At 41.9% G+C, this 25641-nt stretch overlaps 1 protein-coding gene across 1 annotated transcript in view; it reads left to right on the forward strand.

Annotated features, from left to right (window-relative positions):
* Window positions 1–2385: 2385 nt before the first annotated feature.
* The window catches only part of unc5ca (unc-5 netrin receptor Ca), a 239398-nt gene continuing 216142 nt past the window's right edge, over window positions 2386–25641 (forward strand). The window contains exon 1 of the mRNA XM_030060679.1: window positions 2386–2839. Coding sequence (XP_029916539.1) covers window positions 2722–2839 — 118 coding nt within the window. The 5' untranslated portion in view covers window positions 2386–2721. The remainder of the gene's footprint in view (window positions 2840–25641) is intronic.

Genomic DNA, 25641 nt, shown 5'->3' on the forward strand with positions numbered 1-25641 from the left:
CTTGGAAATGACATTAACTTAAGGTGAAGAGGCAGTGGTGCTTTCTCTGTGTGCGTGTGTGTGTGTGTGTGCGTGCATGCGTGCGTGCGTGTGTGTCTGTATTAGGAGGTCTTTATATTCTAGCAAAATCAGTCATCTAAGTTTACACCACAATCACAGTGATGGATCAGTGAAGAGCTTTACATGGCCTTGAACAGCCACACTGGTGTTGAATTAATGGCATTCAAATGCATGACTTTAAACTTAGCATTTGCCTCAATCTACATGTATACACCACAAGGCCTACACACTATGAATCATAATGCAACTGAATGGAATGCCATTGTCATTGAATGAACAGGCTTCCAAGCTGCTATGTTCAACCCAGCATTTGGCACATCACTGTAGTCATTTCCTGTGTATATAAAGTATATATAGTTGTGTTGCACAACTACATGGAACTGTGAAAACCTCTCTGCCATTGACTGTTGCTAGTATAAGTGCTGATCCATATCCAAGTGTGCCATATGTTTCTAGTGTAACTTATTGCTTTCCCATTCCCAATAAAGTGGCAGAATAAAAAGGCTTTTACAGGTCCCTGCGGGTAGCAACTACTTCCAGTGGTAGTCACTGAGCTGTGGGGCTGCGGTGGTGACAAATGGCACCAAGCACATATTTTACTATTGCCATTTACAATGCATGATCCAGGCTGTGCTGCTCAAATGACTGTGCAGCAACACTGCTAAGAGTTATGTTTGTTAGAAGTGCGCTTGTGTGATGAATACACACGTCACTGTGTACGCAGGGATCACACATGTGCCTGCCTGCAAACACAGTATGGCATAGATTATTTAAATATTTATGTTTATCTTCTTAAACAGTCAGAAATTTCATATGGCCTCTAGGCTTCAGAAATACATTGTATAGTGAAATAGAGAACATTGTAAGTAGATACCTTTTTGTATCTTGCTGTGCTGCTGAGATGTCATCAGTACAGCAACACAAAATGTGTTGTGTAGCTGAGATGAGCACTTAACTTTGTAATACATAATTGTATGAGGTTATGACAGTGGTGGCAAGTTATGATTAAAATATTGCAACTGGCTCAATTTTAGTAACTACATAAGTCTACATTTTACAAGGGACCCTCTGAGACCCACCAGGCTCACCCTTACCTCGCACAGGTCAGTGGTGGGTGGGGTGGCAGCAGTGAGAGACATTTTCTTGTTTGTGTGATCAATCTCATGTTAATTATATTTTTGCTTGGAAAAACAATCCTGTCAGCCATTCATCCTTGTTAAATCTGAACAAATTGCTGTGTTCAGGTCTGTGCAATTTTATTATCTGAGAGCAGAATACAACTTTAAGGAGAGAGACACAGTGATGGAGTGGCAAATAAAAAGGTGGGTCAAGTGTACTGTGACCTCCAGTTGGTGATCACCGAAATAAATAACATAAATCAATTACATTTTCAGTCATGCGTTAAGTGGTGTTTTTCCTAGATTGTAAATTCCTTATATAACTTGCATCTGTTTTATGCCTCTCAGATTGTTGCGATTAAAACGTGTTTCGCAAATAAAAGGACGGTCAGAGTGAGCCGGATGGGGTTCCCCTCCACCGCATCTCTGGCCAGTCATTCCTGTCCAGGTGCCCATGACTTGGCCGTCAGGGGGCAGACATCAGTCGGTAAGACCGCGGTGCAGAGAAACGTGGTTCCCTCGTTTGTTTTTCCACCGGCGGAGCTGAGGCGCGCATACGCACATATAGGCACAACGCGAGGAATAGAGCACTTACTACTATAACTGTGGCAGCGATAGATAGATAGATAGATAGATAGATAGATAGATAGATAGAATAAGTGTTACTGGCATTTCAGTTTTGTTGTGTTTGTTGTATGAAAGCTGCACGGAATAAGGAAAAAAAATCCCCTAAGGAACAAAATGTCATCATAGTGGTAGACAAGAACTATAAAGGATAAAATCATATAAATGAGATTAGGAGATTACAATTAAACACAGTAAGATCACTCACCATTGAGTAGCACGGGGGCTGTGCAAGTCCTTGTAGGACTATTTTTTTACGCTTACTGATTTCTTGTTTAGAAAAGAGAGAAGCGGAGAGAGCGAATACAATTCAACCTAAACCTAACAGAAATTATTATTCTCAGTGGGGACTGCATGTGGAGACGGTCGTCCAAGCTACACAATATTTGCTCCTATTTTATTTAATATTTCTTGAGAGAGAGAGAGAGAGAGAGAGAGAGAGAGAGAGAGAGAGAGAGAGAGAGAGAGAGAGAGAGAGAGAGAGAGAGAGAGTCTTCCACTGGTACGGTAGCCAGAGGGCGGTGGCATTTCTCTCTCTGCGTAAGGAAAGAGTGGAGAAGGAGCGCACTGAGCGAGAGGGAGAGAGAGAGGAAGAGAGAGAGAAGGAGAGCTTAGTGGCGAGGCAGCAGTGCCGCTGACAAGAGTGGAGGGACCCCGTGGACGAGGTTATTTCCACCACTTACTCTTTGCTCTCTCCTTTCTCACAGCTGAACCTGCGTCTTTTCAAAACGGACTAAGACACCGACACACCGGGACTAGAAGCAAAACCCTATCCACCTATCGCCTGGACTTCTGTGATTAATCCGCAAACGTTGTTGTGGTGGTGGTGGAGGGCGGGAGGGGGCTTCTCATTTCCCCCAAAGCAAGGACCTTGGAGTTTTTGTGTGTATATGTGTTTGAGTTTTACGTGTTACTTGTAATGAGGAAAAGTGGACAGAGAAGTGGAATAGGACACGGAGGCGGCAGCTTGGTGAGGATGTGCGCCGCACCGGGGATCCTGGTTCTCTTGGTGCTCTTAAACCCAGGAGTCGCCCAAGGTAAGCGCTGGAGAACGCATGTTTTTTTTTTTTTTCTTCTGTTCTCTCCTTAATCTTTATTGGGCCTAATGAGGCTTCAAAACACTGATCTCCCACCATCATCCCTGAGATACGGCTGGTCTACTTCTAGGAGGAGGAGTGCAGGGCTAGATACTTTTTGCCATCGCCATCCAGTATATTTCCAGTGTAATTGAACGGATGCTGAGGAGTGGATGGTTAACTGTAAGTCACAAAGATGTATAGGTTATCTGTATTTCCACGATTACACTTGAAGAAGGGTGAAAACTGTGTAGGGCAGAGCTCAGTAAGGTATCCACGACCCAGGAACTGATGTAGCGCCATAATAAATTGTAGACACTAAGCAATCATCACAACAAATACCACTCCAAGTCCCTTTAGGAATGTTATAGGATAAAAAAAAAAAAAGAACATGTTGGATGCGGTCTTACTCAACACTGAGTATACCACAGACACACGCACACAGCCCATACACAAACACAGTGATGGCTGGAGATAGCTAAAAGAAATAACACTAAGTATCACTTTACTAAACTCACTGCGCACTACTAAAGACCATGGGGCTATTTTTCGTTGTGGATGTTTCATGTGGATTTACAGACATAAAGGTTGCTATAGATCTACGTATATCTACGTAAAACCACGAACCCAGTTGAAGTGGGGTAGAAAACTGAAGGACAGAACTCAGGGTGCACGATAAAGCGACTAATGTCTCATTGCACAACACTTCGCAGGAATAGGGACAGCGATGCTTCACTGACATGCTGATCATCGGTGCGGCTGCAAAACTGAAGTTATTATAACTCACCCGCCGACATACTGAAGCCTACACATTTCACACGAGTCCGTATTAGAGTTATGTTAATATTAGAGTGATACGATGTGAAATTTAACAGTGCCATTAAATAGATTACAAGATCGCATACTGGCAACCTCAGATAGGCTGGCAATCGCATATAGTAATAAGTCTACACCAGCATTAGAGATGATTTAGCCTCATAATGCCATATTCCATTCAGTATCACGAGGTCACCAAAATGGTTATTTGGCACCACAGGCACCGTGGAAATAGCCGTGGAAATAGCCGGTATCAGAATATTAAAGTGATTTGTTGTCGGGGACATATGCCCCAGTCACAGGAAGAGTGCCTTGCAGCCTTGCGTCCGCCGCTGCTGTTTACGTGCCGTGGATCATACGCGAAATCTCCAATTTCTGAAAGCCCCCCAAAGTGATTTGCCGTTATTCGGAGATTTCATACATATGTGTCCGAGCTCCATGTGTAGACTAATACGCGCCCTGGAAATTATGAAGGGAATGATTGGGTAAAGTAACCACCTCTCTCTCTCTCTCTCTCTCTCTCTCTCTCTCTCTCTCTCTCTCTCTCTCTCTCTCAGTTCAATTCAAATGGGCTTTTTTTTTTTTTTTTTTTTTTTTGGCATGGAATACAGACGTACTTATTGCCAAAACATGTGTAGTGTAGTATACAATACAAATGCAAAAGATAGTGACAACGCGGATGAAACAGGAGAATCTAATGAGATTCAAACAATTCTAAACAGTTTTTCTAATGGCAAATTAGATACGGCATCCTAAACAATTGCTCTAATGAGGAATAAGATAGCCTCCATCAGTCTGTACAGTTTCTCTAATGACAAATGTTAGGTTTTCATTGCCTCTCTCTCTCTCTCTCTCTCTCTCTCTCTCTCTCTCTCTCTCTCTCTCTCTCAACCTATTCAGAAAAAAAGTGAAAACCCGCCTGCCTTGTTCCTGTTCATTCAAGACCATTAACCGCTGTTGCACCTGTTAGTTGATGTTATTTTTTCTACAAAGCTGTCCTAATAACAAATGACATGATTCCTAAGTGTGTGTCTGTGACTCTCAATATGGATTTGGTGTCCCTTTGTGTATTTTTCTTTTCATCTCCTGTAGTATAACTATAACATTCCTGTTGGGACGTGTGGATTTTCTGAAACATTTGTAGTATCCTTCTTACAATTTATTAATAAGTGGCCTCGGGCATAAACGTCTAAAACTGGCCCACTGTTAGCACCAGAATGCCTTCGGTAAATTCATGTTGGTACTTATTGGCTTACTGTTTGGGCTGAATTTAGGCAGCAACTGGGAATGATCCTGCTGCCACCTTTCTCTCACTGCCCCGGGGAACATTTCAACAGCAGCCACCAATATTCATTATGACCGTTCTCTAATGGCTCACTGTTAAATCAATAGTTTGCAATTTAGGGACACGGTTTGAGTAGCCTCTCGCCCACTTCTTATAAATTGTGCCTCACCACCAATACGCAACTGAGTTTGACACTGGAGAAAACTGATGACTGGAAACAAAAAAGTGTTGATGCTTGTAGGCAGGGGATGATCTTAATAATCTCTACTTTTGTCTTGAGGCCACTTACACTTAAGCCCTCATGAAAGAGAATAGCCTACACTCCTGAGCCGTATTTTCCCCGTTCTGCTCTTCTTTATAAAGGTCTTTATTTCCCATGTCCTCCTCTCCCTCCTAAATGGGGCCTTTTCCTTTCTTATCCGCCGGAGTCTATTATTTTTTCTGCTCCAAACAACTTGACTTGTGTCTCTGAAGTCACTTCTTTGTGTGTGTAGAGACACTCCATTAGTTGTTCTATTGAACGCGGAAAACACACAAACAGATTGACCTAACAGTGGGGGAGTGGGTAGCTTTGTGTACATAGCTGATCCTCTCTGTGCGTTACGGCTGGATTCAATACCTGATCAAGTCAGCGAGAGGATTCCCTTCAAGCTGCAAACACTGAGCAACTTTTGGCAACAGAATATTGTCCATCCAGTGGACTGAGAAAGATTGCGCCTTGGAGATGAATCACTAGTTTAAGTTACATTTTGTGTTTTGATTTAAAAGTTGGATAAATATTTTAACATGCAGCATTTTTAGTAATTTACTTAATTCAGTGAGGGCGAATTAGCTCTGTCCTTTCTACCATTGTGCTGTCAGGGGCTGCCAACGAATCCAGAATGATTCTATAGCCCGGTTTTAGATGATGGCTTTTCACTGTGTTGAATAACGTTGGTCTGTGGTTTGATGGTTTGATAGTCGAGTTTGTTTTTGGGTTCATGATGATGATGACGAGGAGGAAGAGGAGGGTGGTGATGTCTGTGGTGATGATGTTGGCAGTAGTGAGGATGACAGGATAAGCGTGATCATAATAATGTGGATATCCTTTGTCAGATTTTTGTATTCATTTTGAGTATGCTTCACCAAAACCTGGCTGATTCTGATTTACATGCAAACACTTCTTTAGCCGGTGGTTCCCAAACTCCAGTCTGGGTACCACCAGGGGTCCTTGAGAGGGGTGCAGGGGGTCCCTAGCAAAAGGATGAACAGATCAATTCCAATTTTATGGCATTCTCTGGAAGTAATGGGAATGCGCAAGAGTGTAGATCTTCTGTTGAAATCCTAGTTTAACTGCAGCTACTTTTCATATTGAACAACCTGACAACAAAAATCGTCTCAGAGGGGATTCGTCAAGTCAGAATCCTCAAAAATGGGGGTCCGTTTTCCTATTGTGCATTTATTTTGTAGACTGGAAAACATTTGGGGATCACTGCCCTAAGCCACTGAGTTATTTGTAAACCTGTTTTCTTCTTCTTCTTCTTCTTCTTCTTCTTCTTCTTCTTCTTCTTCTGCTGCTGCTGCTGCTGCTGCTGCTGCTGCTGCTGCTGCTGCTGCTTCTTGTTTTTCTTTCTTTTTTCTTTTTTTTTCCCACCAACACTGAGTCATTCAATCCAGCTTTTTTTTTAAAAAAACGTACTTGTACCTTTGGGGAGCTGAAGAAAGTGTGTCACACTATGGAAGAGTCTCTTTCACAGACACAGGCAGACACACACACACATGCTCGCACAGGCACACACTGACACACACATACAATGAGAGAAGAATGTGAATTCAGATGCTCAAGTGCGTGTGTCAGCCGTCCTGTCTAAGCCCCACCCTCAAGCCCTTTGGCCTATTAAAAACCCATTAGCTAAGCTGCCTTACACTTGATCTGGACTAAATGGTTGTCAAGATTACACCACAAAGACTGAAACGTTCCCTTGTTAATGTGATGACAAAGACGCCAATTCTAGCACAACCAGGTCCTACAGTTTGGCTGCTTTAGGGTGCTAGTGGCAAACACAGGGTGATTGTGCGCTTCACAATCCAGTGTGAAGCCGCTGGGTTTTGGTTACATGACTTTCAGGTTTCTGTGTTTTCAGTCCTACGGCTCAGTTTTCCTCAAATTTAGCACACTCATCTATTCTAGGATACTGCCTCATTCAATTTTTAGAAATACATTCTTGGATTCTAGGCTCTGCATTAAAAACAGCCAACAATGTTTGGAATAAGTGTGTCGCTGTGTGCCTGTGTGTAGGTGTACTGTATGTGTGAACCCGGCAGTGCAGAGGTGTGAAGATGTACTGACAGTGCTCCTGTGGTGTGTGTGTGTGTGTGTGTGTGTGTGTGTGTGTGCGCGCGCGCGCGTGTGTGCGTGTGTGTGTGTGTGCTTATGAACTTGGCAGTGTAGCAATGTTCTGAGAGAACTCCCATGGTGTGTGTGTCTGTGCATACACTTGTGTGTGTGCCAGCATGTCCTTGCGTGGGAGTTTGTGTGATTTTGTGTTGTGTATATGTGAGTGTGTGAACTTGGCATTACAGTGGTGTACCGGCAGAGCTCACATGGTGTTTGTGTCTTTGTGTGTGTGTGTGTGTGTATGTGTGCACTTGGCATTACGATATTGCCAGAGCTCCCATGCTGTCTCCCATTATGCTCTGATCCTGTCCCATGGTGCACTGCAGCCATCCAGGGTTCAGCGGTTGTAGGGGACAGCTGGGAATTATTGGAACTAAACGGGCCAATTTGATTGGCCAGTGTACCCCAGCCGGTGCGATGCGATTGGCTTAGTGAGTTTTATTTGGTAAATTTGGTGCTGTTTCTGTATCAGAGCGACAGAGGGAGAGGGAGATATAGAGAGAGAGAGTGAAGGAGGGACAGAGAGGGAATAGATGAATGAATGAAGAAGGGAGAGAGAGCTCTCTGGGTGGTTTGTACCAGCTTTGATCATTCCACTAGGACTTGACAAGCTGACTGACTGACTGCCACACACACACACACACACACACACACACACACACACACTCTCTCTCTCTCTCTCTCTCTCTCTCTCTCACACACACACAAGCACACACACAACAAGATATTTCTGCGGTCAAACAATACTGCATTCTGTGTGTGTGCGTGTGTGCGTGCGAGTGTGTGTGTGAGTGTGTGCTCGGACAGGCGTTCATGCGAGTGTGTGAAAGGAAGTCTTTGACTGTGTCTGGGGTTGTTTTGTATAGAAAACCTCCCCTGCTGCTAGAAGCAGCCTAGTGATGGCAGATTTCCCTCGCTCCCTCTGCGTCCCTCTTCTTTTTATCCTCGCTTACTCATCCATACGTTTCATACACTCCTACTTTAAAGTTTGACCAGCAGTATGAAACATTTTCCTCCCACCTTTTCTGTAGCTCTGTGCCTTTCTCTTTGCAGCATGTTCATCCTTACAGAATTTATGTTCGACTGCAAAAGCAACACTGGCTTTCCGTCCCGCCACAGGTCCATACATTTTCTATATTGTTTGCTTTGAACACTCAGCAATTACCGCTCGATCTATTTCAAGCATCATGGGGCCGAACATAGGCTGTTCGTGCAGCAGTCGGACAACTTTAAGTAAGTGTTTTTCGTTAAGGAACGCTGAGTTGTATTGAGTGTTGAAAATAGCCTCTGTGCACGCGCACATGTGTGTGTTTTAGTTTCAAGAGCCTGCACCACACCACTAACACCATTAAGTATCTCTCTCTCTGCAGGGGAAAACCCAGGGATAGAACATAAGAATGTATCTGTGTGTGTATGTGTGTGTGTGTGTGTGTGCGCGCATTTGTGTACGTGTGTGTCTGTGAATATGTATGTTTGCTAGAGAGAGACAGGCTGAACTAGAGAGGAGAAAAAGAGAAAGGAGAAACTAAATGTTCTGAAACTGATTCCCAGCGTCTCCCGCTGTTAGCCCTAATTCCTTCTAGAGTTTCATATAAAGATGTGGAATTATGAATTTTTCATGGCCTGCGAAACCTAAGGCCTCATTTGGGGCTCTCATTTCCAGGCTTTTTGTTTTAGTTGGTTGTCTGTGTGTATGTGTGTGAGTGTGTGTGTGTGTGTGTGCGCGCGCGCACGGTGCGGGTGTTCTGAGAGAATGCCGTTTGTTCCCAATCAATGGCCTACTATATAGTTCCCTCTGGTCCCATGCACAGTCCTGCCACTGCAAAAATAATAAGCCCATCTAACAAATGTGTTTTTTAATCTCTTATACAGATGTAAAGCCACACTTATTTCAAGAGCTTTAAAAACAGATTATTCTACTGCACTACAAGATAAATTTGCTGGTGTCTGGATTTTTCACATCTTTCATTATAACCGCCCCTCGTTTCAAGGTGTTTATTAGAACTGATCTTATTACAGTTTTCTTAATTAACCTTTTTTTTTTTTTTTAATCGTTAAACAAGTGAAAGTTCTTGAAAGCAGCCAGAGTATTTGCCGTTCCCAGAGCAATTCTTTTTTAAAATAAACTGAAATGAGTTTGGTAAATTAAAATTCAAGATGAGATCTCTTGCTAAGCTTGTCATTTTTTCTTTTTTTGCAGATTATTCCATAGAGAAACTGGGCTACTTTGATTCCCACAATAAACAGTTGGGCTCAGTGAATCAGTGCCACTGAGTGCCAAGCCACTGATTTTTATTTCGTTGTCCATCGTCTCAATTCCTCTCCTGTCATTTGTCCCCTTTTCTGCCTCTTTTTTTCTCTGTCCTGTTTTTTCTTCCTTTTTCCCTCATCTGCTACTTCTGTCATATTGTTTCTCTTGCTTTTTAGTTCTTTCACTTTTTATTCTCTCCTTCTGTCTCTCACCACCCTCTCTCCGTCCTTTCCCTCTCTGTCTCTAGTTAGATTTATACAGTTTAATTAGAGTGTGAGCCCAAACAGTGGACATATTGTTGTGTTTCCGAACAGGGCCCACAAGCAGCGGGACACTTTGTGTGTTCGTGTAGCTGTGTGCTTGCATGTGTGTGTGTGTGTGTGTGCTTGGTCACAGAGACATGGTGGAAACTCATCAGTCAGCCAGAAGGGAGGGAGAGAGTCAGTCCGCACATACACACACATTCATGCGCCCAGACAGAACAGAGAGAGATGAAGGGAAGAGGAAGAAAAAAAGAAGGAAGAACGCGGGCTGGCAGAGATGGAGACGGAGGTAGAGAAAGAGAGTGCCATAACTTTGCCCCGACCACACCATGCCAGCTGCTCTCCATTGAAATCTTGCCCTGTATCTCTTTGTTTTAAGGCCTCGCCTCTATCCACAGCCGGCAGCTTAGACTTTTCATGGCCTATATATTCTTTTTATTTGATACCATAAAACTTCCAGTAAATGGCCCGGGCTGGTTTATTTGCTTCAACAACAACCAACAGCACACAGAGCTTATTGAGAACAAGTGATTACAGCAGACACTTTTCTTGTTTCGTGAAGAAACAAACTTCTTTCTCCTGCCGCTCTCTGTGTGTCTGTCACTGACGCTCTCTTTGGCTCAGTGCCAAAGGACCAGTCTGCTGGGTATCCAGATTTTTTGCTCGTGGCGTTCATATTAAAGGCAGCCTATGAATTTTAGAATAGACGCACAAGTTTTACAGTATTAGCCAAGCGTTCTCAGTCTGTGGTGGTAAACTCTTCAACTCTGCCAGCACAGCATGCATTTGTAGGGACTTCGTCACTACAGCCGAGCTTTGTTCAAACCCACAGAACTTTATTTTAAATTATAGTGGGGATCTCAAGGTTTCCAAAGATACCAAATACGTCCTGCTGAATTACAGGGAAATGTGTATAAAATGATGCACATGACATCTAGGGATTTTCTGTTTGATATAATGGTGCAGACATAAAACAAAGGCATCTTGGCTTTGAATGTTTCACTTTATGTAAGTGTGACAGATTGTTCTGAGGGTGACATTATAAACATTTTTTTCATTAACCCTCAAGTGATCAACACACAAATCACACCCCAGACTAATGAATGACATGCAACACACATTTCATTTTTATGAAAAATGGGAAAAAAGCCTCCCACGCACAAGTCCCCTCCCCCTCCTGTGGGTGTGTGTCACTTGATATCTCGTCCCTAGAGAAACCTTGATTCTTATAAAGATTAATTTGATCAGGGAACATAGGTGAAATTTGTTGCTTTTGATATCCCAAATGATTTGTCAAAACCTAATTATCCCATCACTCCAAATGAAGGCAGATATCTGAAGCAATGGTATGGATTTATTGAAGACATTCATTGACAAAGTCGAGAAATTTTTTGAAGGATCAAAGAAATAACCATTAAGATATAAATAATAGTGTATGTCAGATCCGATAGGTTAAGAGAACATTTAAGGGGTTAAATCTTATCAGCTCAGCACAGTTTCGATTAGGGTTGGGCAACATGGACAAAATCAGATATCATGCTGTTTTTATCTAACCCCTCAATATCAATATTGGGGCGATAATGTGGGGGTAACTATTTGTCCTTTCGTAACATTTATACACAAAATATTTTTTAATGAATACTCATTAGTAATGTGGGTATGATGATGAGGCAGGTTTAGGCAACTGGTGCAACAGTCTAATAAGTTCAGAAAATTGCTTCTCTTTCCTGTAATGCAGCAGGAAAAGACAACAACTTATGCAAGGTCATGATAGTACCATATCCATAATCCCAGATGATATGTCGTGCAGGTGCCCAGCCCTACTTTAGATGTCACTTTTTACACACACACACGCAAACACACACACACACACACACACACACACACACACACACAATCAGCATATTTGCCGATGCATATGCTCTATTTAAAAGCCCAATTCCTTAAGGGCAGACACACGACAAGCAGATGGGTGCTGGGTGTTTTGGCTGAGTGGTGTGTGTTTGTATGCTTGCGTGTGTGTGGGTGTGTGTGTGTGCGTGTGTTAGGGAAAGACTTTTTTGTGTCACCATGAATATGTAATATAGCTGCCTTTGAGAAAAGACGACGTGCCGCGACAGGGGGTCCACGAGCCTGGGACCCGGGCCCTTTTTGTTTTCACTGAATGCTTATTATGTGTATTGTCCTTGTGAAAGAAAGAGAGAGGGAGAGGCAGAAAAAGAAGGAGAGAAAGGAGAAAGAGTCACTGGAAAAGAGAGAGAGAGAGAGGAAGATGGGGAAAACTGAGAAAGAGTGAGAGAGCGAGTCAAAATGAAGAAAATGGGGAACGTGTTATTTATTTTATTTATTTTTCTTTAGGTGGAGAATTTGACATTCACGCTCCTTTTGATAGGAAACAAAGCTGCACTGTAAAAGCCCATTCAGGTCCTGGTTGAGTGTGGAGAGAGGATTGGGGAGAGGAGAAGGAGGAGAAGGAGGGAGCGAGCGAGCGAGTGGGCTGAGCGGTGTTGGGAAGCCGCTTCAAGGATTAGTCTTCCCTTTCTCCTCTTCTGGCTTTTTTTCTCCACTCCATGCGTTCCTGCTTGGTAACTCTTTTTTTTTTCTCTTGCTTTTTTTCTCGCCCCCCTCCTTCTCCTTAGTTTGTCTCTTTCTCTCTCCTTCTTTTATTCTCTGTGTCTCTTGCGCTCTCTCTCTCTCTCTCTCTCACACACACCCCCTCCCCTGCTGCCCCTTCCCCACTTCAACAGTAACTCCTTCTTTACTCTCCTCCGTCTCTCCGTGCCAAAACTGTCTGGTAATCTAGTGGGCCATCTGAAGGAATATGCAAAAAAACCTGAAACCATAATTACTGTAATCACCACTGTAACTTTTTACCTCCTAGGCTTACGTCTGCTTTGCACACACACACACACACACACACACACAGACGAGCTATACCTCTTTTGAAAGAGTACATTGTAATGCAGTAGGATGCCATGAAAAAAGGGATTTAGCATGTGTTGTAAAAAGGTTTTTAGTTGCCTGCTCCCCTGCTGTAGACATGATGTAATTTAGTGTACAGTGCCCTGTGTAGGCTGAGGAAACTGGGTGGAAAACAAGGGTACAATGCACACACACACACACACACACACACACATACACACAGAGGCACGAATCTACACGTTTTCATATACAGTGTACTGTCTTGGATCAGCGCACACATTCACACGCACAACAAGCCCACTCAGTTTTGGTGGCTCCACTCCAGCTGTAATGGGGAACACAGTATATTTTACTCTGCGGGTGACAAGATTACGTGTAAGCAGTTTGCTTTGATTCATTTGAACACAGCTCTCTAAGTGGCTAATGAATATGGGCAGCACTTTGCTGAGAAGGCACGTTGGTGTGTCCACTGTGTGTGTGCGTGTGTATGTACGGTATGTGTATGTGTGTGTGTGTGTTTGTGCAGATGAAGTATCACATTGTTATTTTCCAGAATTATCCGTGGACACAGCATTTTTTCTCCCCCCAAGAGGAGTGCAGGTAGGAAGGTACTGTAGGTGGAGAGAGGAGCGAGAATAATGACTCTCCACTGTAAATTCTTGCCTCCTAGGATCTTTTGTTCTCAGAAGGAAAAATCAGCGATCATGTGGGGGTGAAAGAGAAAAAAGAATTAGAAAAAGGGGAGAAAGTGCAAGATTGACTGAGTGGGAGAGAGCTAGATTTAGCGACTTGGTTATAGGGACACCAAAGCGAGGGAGAGAGATAAAGAAAGACTGCAGGCTTGGTAATTAATCACGATTTTCGGTGTAATAGATAGACATAGTGAGAGAGAGAGAAAGAAAGAGAGACCAACAGACATTTTTGGTGTCCTGTAATGAAACAAAAACAGAAGAAAACAGATCTGAGTTATTTCAGCCCACCTGAGCATACCATCACACAGGAGCACCGGTGAAAGGAAAGAGCATCATGTGGGTGGAAGGGTTTGCATTTTATTGTCCGATCCATCTTTAACTGTGGGTAAAATGCTTAAATTCTCCAAAGGTTCACCAAGGTTAGGATTGAGATTAGAATTATGATGAAGGTGAGCAGGAGGATTGGGCATCTGGAGGTCAGATGAGGCTGGCAGATGGAGATTCAAGTGCTGTGTCTCTACAAACATAGAGATAGAAAAAAACCCACTGGTGCACATCTATCTATCTATCTATCTATCTATCTATCTATCTATCTATATGTGTGTATATGTATTGGTTATTGGTCAGATTAAATGAAAGCAGTAAGTAGCAGCATCATTGCACCGTGATAATCCAGTTTGTTGAAACAGCGCTGGGACCAGACTGCTGTAGGCCGGAACCAAACCAAACTGTTTTTCCAATCAAACATCAAAGAAACAGAGCAGCAGGAAATGAAGAAAAGATAGCTTAGAGGTAAACCGGAGGTATGGAACACCGCTTCCTGGTTTCCATTGTGTGCATGATTGAAAAAAGACATATGGAAACCTTTTTTCATAGTCTTATATAAACGGATAATTTAGCCACCTCTCACACTGCCCAAGGATAAGTTTTGGAAGTGAACTGTTAATGCTGCAGAGCATGGGCCAACCTCACTGCAGAGTGGGTGTAGTTCTATGTTATAGACAGGTTAAGTTGTCTGCCTCAGAAAAAAAAGGGAGTGAAAAGTCAGTTAGTCTTGGTTTAGGAGTCAGCTCCCCCATGGTGAATAAGGTTTTAAGGCAGGTTAGGTTAGGTCAAGATTTTTTTTTTTTTTTTTTTTTTTTTGGGTTTGTTTTGTTTTGTTTTGAGTTTGTGCGTAATGAAAAATGCATAGGCTTATTGTCTGTGGCTTTGGTTGCCTTTACTTCCAAAACTTCCCATCTAGTTTGGCCTGAAAAGACAAAGTGAATTTATTCATCACTTTGCTGCCCCGTGAGGATACATAGGGAAGATTGGACACGGGGTTCCTACGGGCCATGCTGCTGCATTGTTTTTGATATGACGATATGTATTTTACAGCTTTTTCTTATTGCATTTTTTTTCTTTTTTTACAGTTTGTCTTCATTTGTTTGCATTTTGGTCTGTAGACCTGGTTATGCAGGATTTTCTACAGGGAAATCAGAGTGACACTTTCATACTGAGAAAAATGAGAGGTGTGCAGTATTAATATTAATATCGGCATCATACTGGAAGGAAATGTGCTTATTTTTGTCTTCACAAACTTTGGATATTTCACTTTTGTTTGAACAGTTGCAGTTCTGCTTCATGTGTATAATAGAAGATTTTTTATAGCATCATTCACACTACACAGATGTGAATAATGAAGGAAAATATGCAGTGTTTAATATCAGATTTTATTCTTCAGTGGAACAGTAGACTCAGTGGTTCTTTATCCAGAATTTTTTGTATTCATTTTACATTAGACACTTGAAGCACAGTCACAGAAAACAAAACACGACAAAATAACATCATGTGATTCCAGTGTTTTCTCAATGTATATCTATCAATTAGGCCTCCCTTCAGTGACGTCAAAAACTGGAAAACCTTCAGCAGTGAGCTTTGGAAAAGAAAGCCACTGATTTACAAACCAATTGAGACGTGACAACGGATACCTAGCAACTGAAAAAAGTGGCTTATCCAACTCAACCGCTGTGCACCTTCATTTGCCTGGTGTAGATAATCAGGTTTTACTTTCTGGTGAAGACTCTTCTCAGAGAAGCTTGGAATTAAAAGAGGTGATGAGGTCAGTGGAGGAGGGCTTTTAAGGCGTTTAGACTGAATCAGGGTCTTATGATCTCACCATCCTATCTCACCATCCTCAGCGTGGAGTCAGTCAGTGATTATTACGGGTTTTGCGTGCTGAACTTTGTGACTCAGCGGTGCGGCTATATAGAACTACAGGCCTATTGACTTGTTTTGTGCAGGTGTTTATAGCATGTTTCAACTATGCTTTGTTTTCATTGATTCTCTCCTACACAGACTTTGCGTGTTTCCGTGTGAGTATATGTGTGTGAGTGTGTGCACACGCGTGTGTCTTAACTTGTTAGCTCTGCTCCTTTGTACCCTCTATTTCTCTGTCCTATATTGTCTCACAGTATTTATTGATATTTATATAAAAAAAACCCTTTGGAGTGACCTAGAGGTGACCCCCCCTCTCTCTCCCACTCACTCCATTTGTGTTATTTTATATTTCCATCCCCAAGGATTGAATGAGGCTTCAGGTCGCGGTAGGTACAGTAATGATCTTGAAATTCACTGCTTGTTTTGCTGCACTGAAAGCAAACTCCAGTTTAGCGGCAGCTCCGAGAATTACATGATTTCTTAATGCAAGTCAATAAATTTCCATAGTTATTATCATGGCAGCCCTTAACTTGAGTTGATGTGCTTCTCCTGTCTTAATATTGCGATAATTTTGTGTCATAGGTAGCAACTGGTTGGTTTAATCCTATCCTATACTCAATATGATGTAAGTAAATTAATTCATTATACTGTAATTTGTATGTGAAATACCATCTTGATATTATTTTTCAGGAAATCAGTTGTTGAACATGAGATGCAGGAATGAGATTATGCATGGCGCTCTGTGGTGTGCTCCTTGAATACTTTAGTTTTAACCCGCTTGTTAACTTTTCTTAGATATCCTAAAAACAGGACAAGAACTTGTTTGAATCAAAGATGCACTACATCTGACAGAGTGTTCATGAAATAAAGGAGTATTTTGAATAAGAAGAAGAGATTGGAGCACCCCTGCTGTGATCTGACACCCAATTAATTATTGTGGTAATTTTATATAGCACTCACACTTGCAGACCTGCTAACTTTATTTTGGCAAAGCATGTGTCACACCATATCCTTGTCCAAATCTAAGTATCTCACCAAATAATTTGTGAGCTATTTGGATGTGTCCAAAATAATAAAGTAAAACCAAGTAAAACTCCTTTTTAGGTTTTTAAGGCTTTCAGGGTTTGTTGATAATCCTGCTGTGCGAGTGGAGGGACAACGGCAGATGCTGAGAATTAAAATGCTACTTCTTAGGAGTACTGTAAATAGTATTGTAGCACTGTAAGTACTACCACTTGCAAGTACTACCGCTCAGCCAAAAACCTAATGGTGTGAGCTGTGAGCTGTGAGCTCGCTGAGGCCCAGATTTACCAGCAGTGGGTACTAAAACATTTTCACTGTTCAGTGTCAGCATTAAGACAAGCTTCTTAGCCAATCAGGGGTTATGTCACTGGTTTTGCACACATTAAAGGCTTTAGTAAATCAGGGCTTATGTGGGTAAAACAATTGACCTGCTAGACAATTCAGTGAATGAAGTTCATTTACAGGACTGGTAGAGCCCAAGATGACATGAAAAAAAAAAATAGTCAAAATGACATGCAGTTGTCTCATCCCGTGCACTTCAGAGGTTTTTGGACATGGAGCCCCCATTCACTTCCAGATGATATTTCTGTTGGTTTTTTCCCCTGTTTGTTTCTGAGTTATCATCAGCCATGCTCCCTGAGGCACAGCTGGTAGAGTGGTGCAGTAACGGTTTTCGGCACTCACTGGCTGGCTGTCTAATGACATGTGGCTCAATTGGCCCGTCAATATGGGCGTGCACACACACACACATATACACACACACATAGAAATACACTATACCAAGGGGCAAGTGTCTCTACCCTGCTGAACACCAGCAAGCAAGGGGGTTTCCAGACTGACTGAGGGCAGCCAACATACACACACACACACACACACACACACACACACATATTAACAGAATGGCACTGAATGGTCAGTTTGGCAGTAAAAGGGGAAGCATGGACAGACACTGTGTCTCCATATGCACTAACTGCCACACTCCTGGCCAGTCTGTCTATGTCGCTTCATTTTCTTGGACCAGTCTGATTGTGGCAGTTGGAGTTGGAGGGAAAAGACACCTGTCCAGTTGTAGCTGTTCATTAGGCTCAAAGTTCAACGCAAGTCTCTCAGCCTACCACTGATGATGCCAAAGCTTGGACATCTGGGGCCTCTCTGACATTTTTGCAAAGGTCCTTTACTTGGTGATTATGAGGAGGACGTGACTAGTGGGTCTGCTTTGCCAGTCTCATTAACAAGGCTGTTAATCTCACTGATATGACAGTGTTGCCTCTGTTAGTGTAGTCTGCTTTCTTCTAAACACTCCCATCCTATTTAAGAAATCCATTTTGGGTATCTTAAGACAAACCGATTTTGAAAGACAGATTTCTTTCCTTGCCAACTCCACGTCAATTTTTGAATCTACATGCCTGTGCTGCTGTTTGTTAGGGGGGCTCGAACATAGTAGTCATGAATTCAGTCAAGATGTGGGCACAGAGGACATCCATCTTCTGCCCTAATCATGTTTATCCCCTCTTAAACAGATTATGCTTTCACTGAATGGATCACACGAGAGGGATCAGATCAATTATTGATTTATTCATTTAAGTTTGCATCTTTTTCCCAAATTATATCACCATTTATATATGGTGGTGCCCTGCTGGCTTCGTGCATGTCAGGGGGATGCGTGTAGTAGAAGAATGGGGTTTACACACTGTGGCCTAAGGGTGGTGCAAGAGGAAAGGTCATGAGGTCAGTGGACAGGGTTCATCCTCTGAAGAGCATGAGTGTGCTCACCAAAGTTCATGACAATCTGCCCAAGAGATTTCGAGATATGTTGCTGGAGTAAAGGACAGACAGACACAGCGATTCTTCAACCCACCCTGTCAGCAGAGTAAAATACATTTTCATTGCTTACAGAGTAAGATGTATGTTTTTAGTTCTTTACCTGATACAGTATATCTAGAAGCCTTGAACTGAACCCTAATGACAAAAGCTGATTGTGTGATATGTGATGTCATTGGCAGCATCAGCTCTCACCTCACTGATACTCTGAGCAGGGCCTGGTTTTTCGATCTTGGTGTGGTCTTAGGAAATGATCAGTGGGTCTCTGCTTTTGACTTTATACATACACACTTCATTCTATATATGGTCTACTATGACTGATGTGTATTGGTTGTGTTCAGTGAACTACGCCTACTTTAGGTATTAAATTACAGTGTAAAAGTTCAGTAACAAATGGGTTTCAAAATCTTTATGGCAAGAGCAAATTCATGGTGAAATGAAAATTAAGGAGCGGCTACAAAACTGTGTAGTGCCAGAAGAGTAGAGTGCGGCTCACATTTCCATCAGTTTAAGATACGTGTGTGTAATATAAGACATTTAATGACATAAGACATTTAATTCACCGTACAAATGGGCTCCTCCATAACTTCTAATAGTTCTCATTCAATTAAACAATATTCCTATTTCATGATTCCTTGGATGAAATAAATTTACTTTCATTTAATAATTCAGAAATAGGTCTTATGGTAAATTTGCCTCCAACATTAGACAACAGTGTCATGACTGATGATGCATTCTGCCTTGGCACCTCTCAAAGAAAGGAGCAAATGAACTGATCTTGTGAGTTCACCAACATATTGAAGTGCTCCACATCATGCCAGGCTAACTCATATAAGCTGGTTGTAACTATACCTGCTGCACACAACTGCGACACTGTAGCCCACTTGTTGAAATATGCCACATGGTATGCATTGTATGGCATGTAGCCATATAGTATGTAACCTATACTTTGTATATTTGTGCCAATGACTTCATCCGTATGGAGTTACTTCAGTGACCAGACGAGTGGGAGAGAGAGACTTATGTCATACTGTCACAATGAGGTTATTTTACCACATGAAAGAAGCATGAAGTAACTGTCTGCCTGTGAGCCTCTCTCAGTATTTCTCTCTTTCTGTGTGTTTGTCTCCCTCTTTTAGTTTGTTGTCTCCATTTCTCTCTCTCTCTCCCATTTCTCCAATTTGGTCTGACGCTCTTCCCTTCCTGCCTTCCTGGGGGAAGAGGAGATTTAAACTTTGAACAAAAGACGCAAGGAGAAAAACTTTGCTGAGGCATTTGAAGTTTTTCCCCCCTCTCTGTTCTGAGAAATGTCATCCACACCCAAGGAACAGTTTCAAAAGAAGCAGAAAGTAGCTGACTAAAGCCAGACAATGCCCACGGCTCCCTCTAGCTCCTCCAAATCCTTGTATTGTTGCTGTGGTTATTTGTGTTGCCTCTTCCTCTGGGCCCCTCCAGGGTTTTGGTTTATCTCCACTCAGTGCTGAGGTCTTGTCAGAAAATGAGGGCAGGGCCGCCATTTTGGCCTCAGGTCAACACGCAACTCACAAAAAAAGTTTATTTTTAGTTTGAAAATGAGCTGAAACTCACAGCTGATGACAAACTTGTCAGTTTTGAGTTGATGCTCCGTTTCTTATATTCTTTATTTGACTGACTTTGAGGCAGCATCTGCAGTATTTTCTTCATATTCACTCATAGACTGTGGTCAGCCACAGCAACAAGACCACTGTCAGCACTGCTAGATAATATCTATACCATGACATATTAAGGTTTCTTTCTGCACACAAGCATATGCTCTGTTAAATTGAAATGTACTTAGTCACTAGATAGATGGACTCATCCAGACTCATCATTTTATTTTTATTTGAAAGAAAAATAAAATAATGGAATGGTGGAGTTACCTGTACATCCGTTTGTCTAGAAAACCCTTGCATTTCTTTGCTTGATGTCAGTTTTTGATGTAGTAACCCTTCATGATTCAAAAGTAAAGCCAAGGACAGCACTGAAGGGTCGCTTCTTCATTTTACCTAATGAGAAAGGGCAGTGATGGAGCAAAACACTGTCAAAGTTTAAGAGCTTTAGATTGACCGTTGTGTCACTCTTCATTTAATCCAAGCCTGAAAGACACCCATGTTGAGGGATTCAAGGGAAAAGGGCAGCACCAACCTTCCAAGAATAGCCTCCCCGACAATGTGCTGTTTTAGAATTTCGTTAAGTCCTTTAAGCTTTTAGTTCCATCACTTTTGGTCTTCAGAGCTGGGAAAGGAGGTGTGCCCGATGAATTATTTACGGAGCGCAAGGGCTCAGAGTTAAGATAACAAAATGCTTCGGACTTTCAGACAGACCTATGCCATCAGGATAACACAGACTTTGAGGTGACCTGTCCAAAAGGAGCTTAGTTGAGCAAAAATCAAAACCCTCATCTCATAAATTGCCTCTTTAAAGGTGCTTTTACAGAATTGCTTTTATGTAATTTTTTTTTTTAGTGGAACTTTTAGCTTTTTATCCACTTCTTATTCATGCTCTCCCTCAGTATTGATATTAGCTGTAGTTTCTGTATTGTTACTATAATTTGAAGCAGTTGTAGCTGCAGTGCCCAGAACAGCACAAGTAATGTCCATTTAAGAGATTGCGACAATGGCAGTCTTAAGGAGTGAATGCTGGCAAGAGGTGATGGAGCTTTTTAAAAGACTGGCTCACTGGTGGCTGATTGCTCAATACTACGACACTTGCACACATGCACATGTGTACGCATATGGACCTAGAACGATTAACTGTCACTGACGGTAAGGTTAAATAGTAAGAGCACTGAAACATCCAGGGACTAACAAGCTACCCTTGGGTATTTTATTCTACCCTTTAATAACCCCCAATACAAGCCAATAATGTGTGCACAACTGCCTTGAAATCGGACCGTTTTGAGGATATTGGAATTTGCCTCGCCACTGTCGATTTAAGCATAACCATCAATAAAGTGTTTATTGGATTTGGTCAGTTGGATGAGTGGACTAATGAAACACAAAGGAACCAAAAAAAACAGACTAAAGTTCAAAAAGCATCTCAGGTTTAAAGAGCTGTTCCAGGTTAGGATTCCCTTAGTTTCCCCGCAATCAATACTCTAAACAAGACTCTCTAATCAGTAGGAAAAAAACAGATTGTATTCAGCTTTTGTAGAGCAAGTGTTGAAAGCAATTTGTCTGTGGAAAATCAATCAAGGTAGATGTACTGTTTCCCTGTGTCAGATACGTAGAATTGGTTAAAACACAGACACACACACACACACACACACACACATAGACAAATGTCTCGGAGGTCTAGTTACGTGGACGTTAGACCATCAAAGACCTTTTCTCTCTCGCCGCTCCATGTGAGTGGCTCACACACACACACACACACACACACACACACACACAGTGTCCCATGCTGCGACACACACACACACACACACACACACACAGTCACGTGGCAGAATATTGATTCTCAGTGTTGTTCTGGTGCTGTTGGTTAAACAAGACAGTAATAATGGAGCAACATTGTTTAGCCTGCTTATTGGACTGTGACTGGCCGACATTGATTGTTGTCTTATGCTTTTTGAATGCATTTGTGTGTGCGCAGCTAGCCTTGAGGAAGAGGAGCAGGAGGAAAATACTGAAGACAGGACAGACTCCTTGCTGCAGTTTCTTCCTCCAATTGCTCTTTCCTCTTTGTGTTTTTGGAGGGTGAAGTGAGGTCAAGGCTCCGGAAAATCAGGAGAGAGAAAAGAAGGAGGACAAAAGAGAGTGAAGGTGGAAGAGAGAGAGGTAGAGTCAGTGAAAACGGCACATAGTCACTGAGCTGTTTGACAGCATGGACTTGGCCTATGCAACAAGCGAGAGAAGTTAGTGTGAAGGATGGGAGAGACATTGAGAACAAAAAAGAGAAAACGATACAAGGGGGAGCAAGAGCGAGAGCAAATGACACAAACAAAAATGAAATGAATACAAGAAAGAGGATTCCTGGAAGAGGGAAAGCAAGAAGAGATAGAGCAGCAGAGCAACACGTTACATTTCAAGGCCTCTGTCAACTTAAGGAGCACCATGTCAGTCATGTGTCATACCTGCAGTGCTTACACCCGATAAACAATCACCAAGGCCCTGCAACATCACGCTTTTGCCTGATTTCCATTGAATTCCCTCGCTGCAAAACAGCTGTGTTTACCCTAAAGCTGCAGTTGCAGTCAAAAGGAATGCATATCACTTTGGCGTAGGACTTGGCTGAGATCAGTACATTTCATAACTAATTAGTACGGTGCAGTTTCTTGATGTTCAAGCACACTGAAATTGAAAATCTTATCGAATAAATGTCCCTTCTTGTTTTTTTTTTCGTGGGTAAATCCAAAGGCAGATCTTTTAAGTTAGAAATATCTGATGCCAGAGGGATTTTGAACTTTTCACCTTCAGCGCAATATCATAAATGACATGTGGAAGTGACAAACTGTATGGGTTGACTAAGTCTTCAAAATGTGTTCCATGCACCAGCTATGAAGCTTATATTGAAGTCTTATTATGTGCTATTAATGTCCAAGTGTTACCTTGCAGTCTTCAAAAGAATTAATTGAACTCTGCGCATTTCTATTTATTACAAGTTGTTTTGAAATTATATACAAGGTTATGCCGTCTAAAATTTTAATGCCTTAAGCCTTACAAGCATCCATGAATAATTCATGTTCGTTTTTATATTAAATTGGTCATTTGTTTTCATGCCAAAGACCTGTGAAAGGAGAATTACCAAATGCTTTGGCACCCAATAATGAATCATCAAGATGTTTTGAAGTGATATGGAGAACATCTAATAAGAGGTGTGTTTTATTATAATGACTAGAGAGTGAGAGGCACCTTACACATGTCAGCGCTCCCTATATTTCTGGCTCAGAGGATGAATTGGTCTCTCTGAGACTCGCAGAGAGATGCTTCGTTTGCATCTTCTGCCTCTACCATTAAAACACATCCTGCGCACACACACACCCACACACACACCCATCCACACACCCACACACACACACACACACACACACACACACACACACACACTTAAAGAAATAAACAAGTTAACCTAAAGAATCCACGTAACTTATGTCACTGGTGCTCTTGTCTGTCCTTTTTCCTCTGGATTTTGTTGGTGACAGTTGCAGCTGTGGTAAATACCCTAAAAACCATCCATGCAATAAAATATGAACACAGAGTCTCTGTAATACTGCATAATATATAAGTACCCTTCATTAGATCACAGTAAAATGTGATTCCGGGATACTCTCATTATTGCATCAGATTCTGGTCTTGAATCTCGCTCTCTCTTTCCCTCCTTCTCGCTTGTTTGAGTTTCATTGTAAATGGAAAATAAACTCTACAGAGCTTTTCCAAAATGTCAACAAATTCAAAACAAGTCCATTTGAATTATAGGAGCGGCCATATCCAGTGTCAGTTCAATACAATGTCAACTCTTTGATCAGTTCATTTCAGCGTGGAAATGTGTCACAGATCCAGTGAACCAAATACAAAGTGCTGTATTTTTGGGCTTAACTCTGGCGAATTGCAAATTTCGTCTGGCGGTAAACCAGCCGGTTTGGGATTTTCATGGTCTAATCTGAACTCGCCAGCGCCGAGATGGGTGGAGTGGCTCAGCTGGGTGTGTTTGTTATGCAGATGAGCGGCAGTGTGCGATTTTGGTGCCACTTTGGTGTTAAATATTGCTAACAACTTTGCCCACCAAAACTAGGTCTTTGCAAAAGCGATGTGCGCTGTGCTATTTTCCTGGTGTTAGTTGACGGAGGCACAGTGGCACACACCTACCGAAAATCACATGAACCTCTTCATGAATAATATACTTGCTTTTATCACACTGATTTTAATTCCCCAAGCAAGAGAAATGACGAGTTGCATATCAAAACCATGATTTTATGAAGTCGATAATACCAGTAAATTTGTAATTATTATCTTCAATGTCTGTAGACCTGATTGTTTAGATTAAGAGCTGATTCTTGTCAGTATCTGTCCTCCACAGCTGCCTATACGATGTATGACAGCCTTCTCTTTTGCTTGTCTTGACTGAATTTCTATGGCGATCAGAAAGCAGACAGGACCGGTATGATGTTTTATGCAGACCGAGGGAAGTACTGCACACACATTATCTAATGTGGATATTTAAATCTAGGTAAACCTGCATCAGCTTTTTGCAGAAGTACACAGACATCTTGAAGTTCACACTGTGGAGAACATGATTAATGATCATTCTTCTTCCAGAAACATCAGGTTCCAGGGAGCAGCTGTTTGTGTCCTCTCCTCTCCAACATGTCTCTCCCAAAAGTAGCACCTGAAGTCTGATTTTTTTTTCTCTTTAATTTCTAGTAGCTAAAGGCCCATAGCTGCAGTGAACATGCACAGAACATTGTGTTATAGTGCAGAAGCCTGGCTGTAGTTGTTTTGGCTGTAGTTGAAATCTGATAGTGACCAGTCAGGAAACAACTGTATGTTTGTGTGTACTTTTAAGTAAATTACAATTTACATTTCTCTGGAAACTGAGATAATATGTTCTCAGCATTATTATGGGGAGTTGTCAGTTCATTCCACTGTCATGTTAACATGTAAATCATGTAAAAAGACTGTTGCTGTTTTCAACATTGGTAATTGTGGCACTGTGTGTGCATTTTAATAACCGTAATGACAAACTGAATACAAGCATTTCATTCATCAGATATCAGATATTCTACAAAATTTGTTGTAGCTTGACTGTTATTGTGTGAACTGTCATTGTGTGAATTGTCCTCGCATCTATGACTTAAGCATCATTATGAAAACACTGTGATCCAGTTAAAATCATCTCCAGAAACATAAGTTCACCTTTAAAAAGGACATACTGGCATCATAGCTGTGCAGTTTGTATTCATGTTTGGATGCTGTAGGGTCACATAAGTCCATTCTGCATGGACTGTACCTCTTGGCCCAGAACACTGGTTCCTCTTTGGAGAAACCGATCAGATCTCTTCCATTAGAAATGCCAGTGTGCATAGTGTCGTGGGGAGTGTACTGTTTTTAAAGGGGGTGAGAGAAGCTGCCCAAACTCCATCTGTTAATAAAGTATT

The sequence above is a fragment of the Myripristis murdjan genome, chromosome 9 (genome assembly GCF_902150065.1).
Source record: "Myripristis murdjan chromosome 9, fMyrMur1.1, whole genome shotgun sequence".
NCBI lineage: Eukaryota > Metazoa > Chordata > Actinopteri > Holocentriformes > Holocentridae > Myripristis > Myripristis murdjan.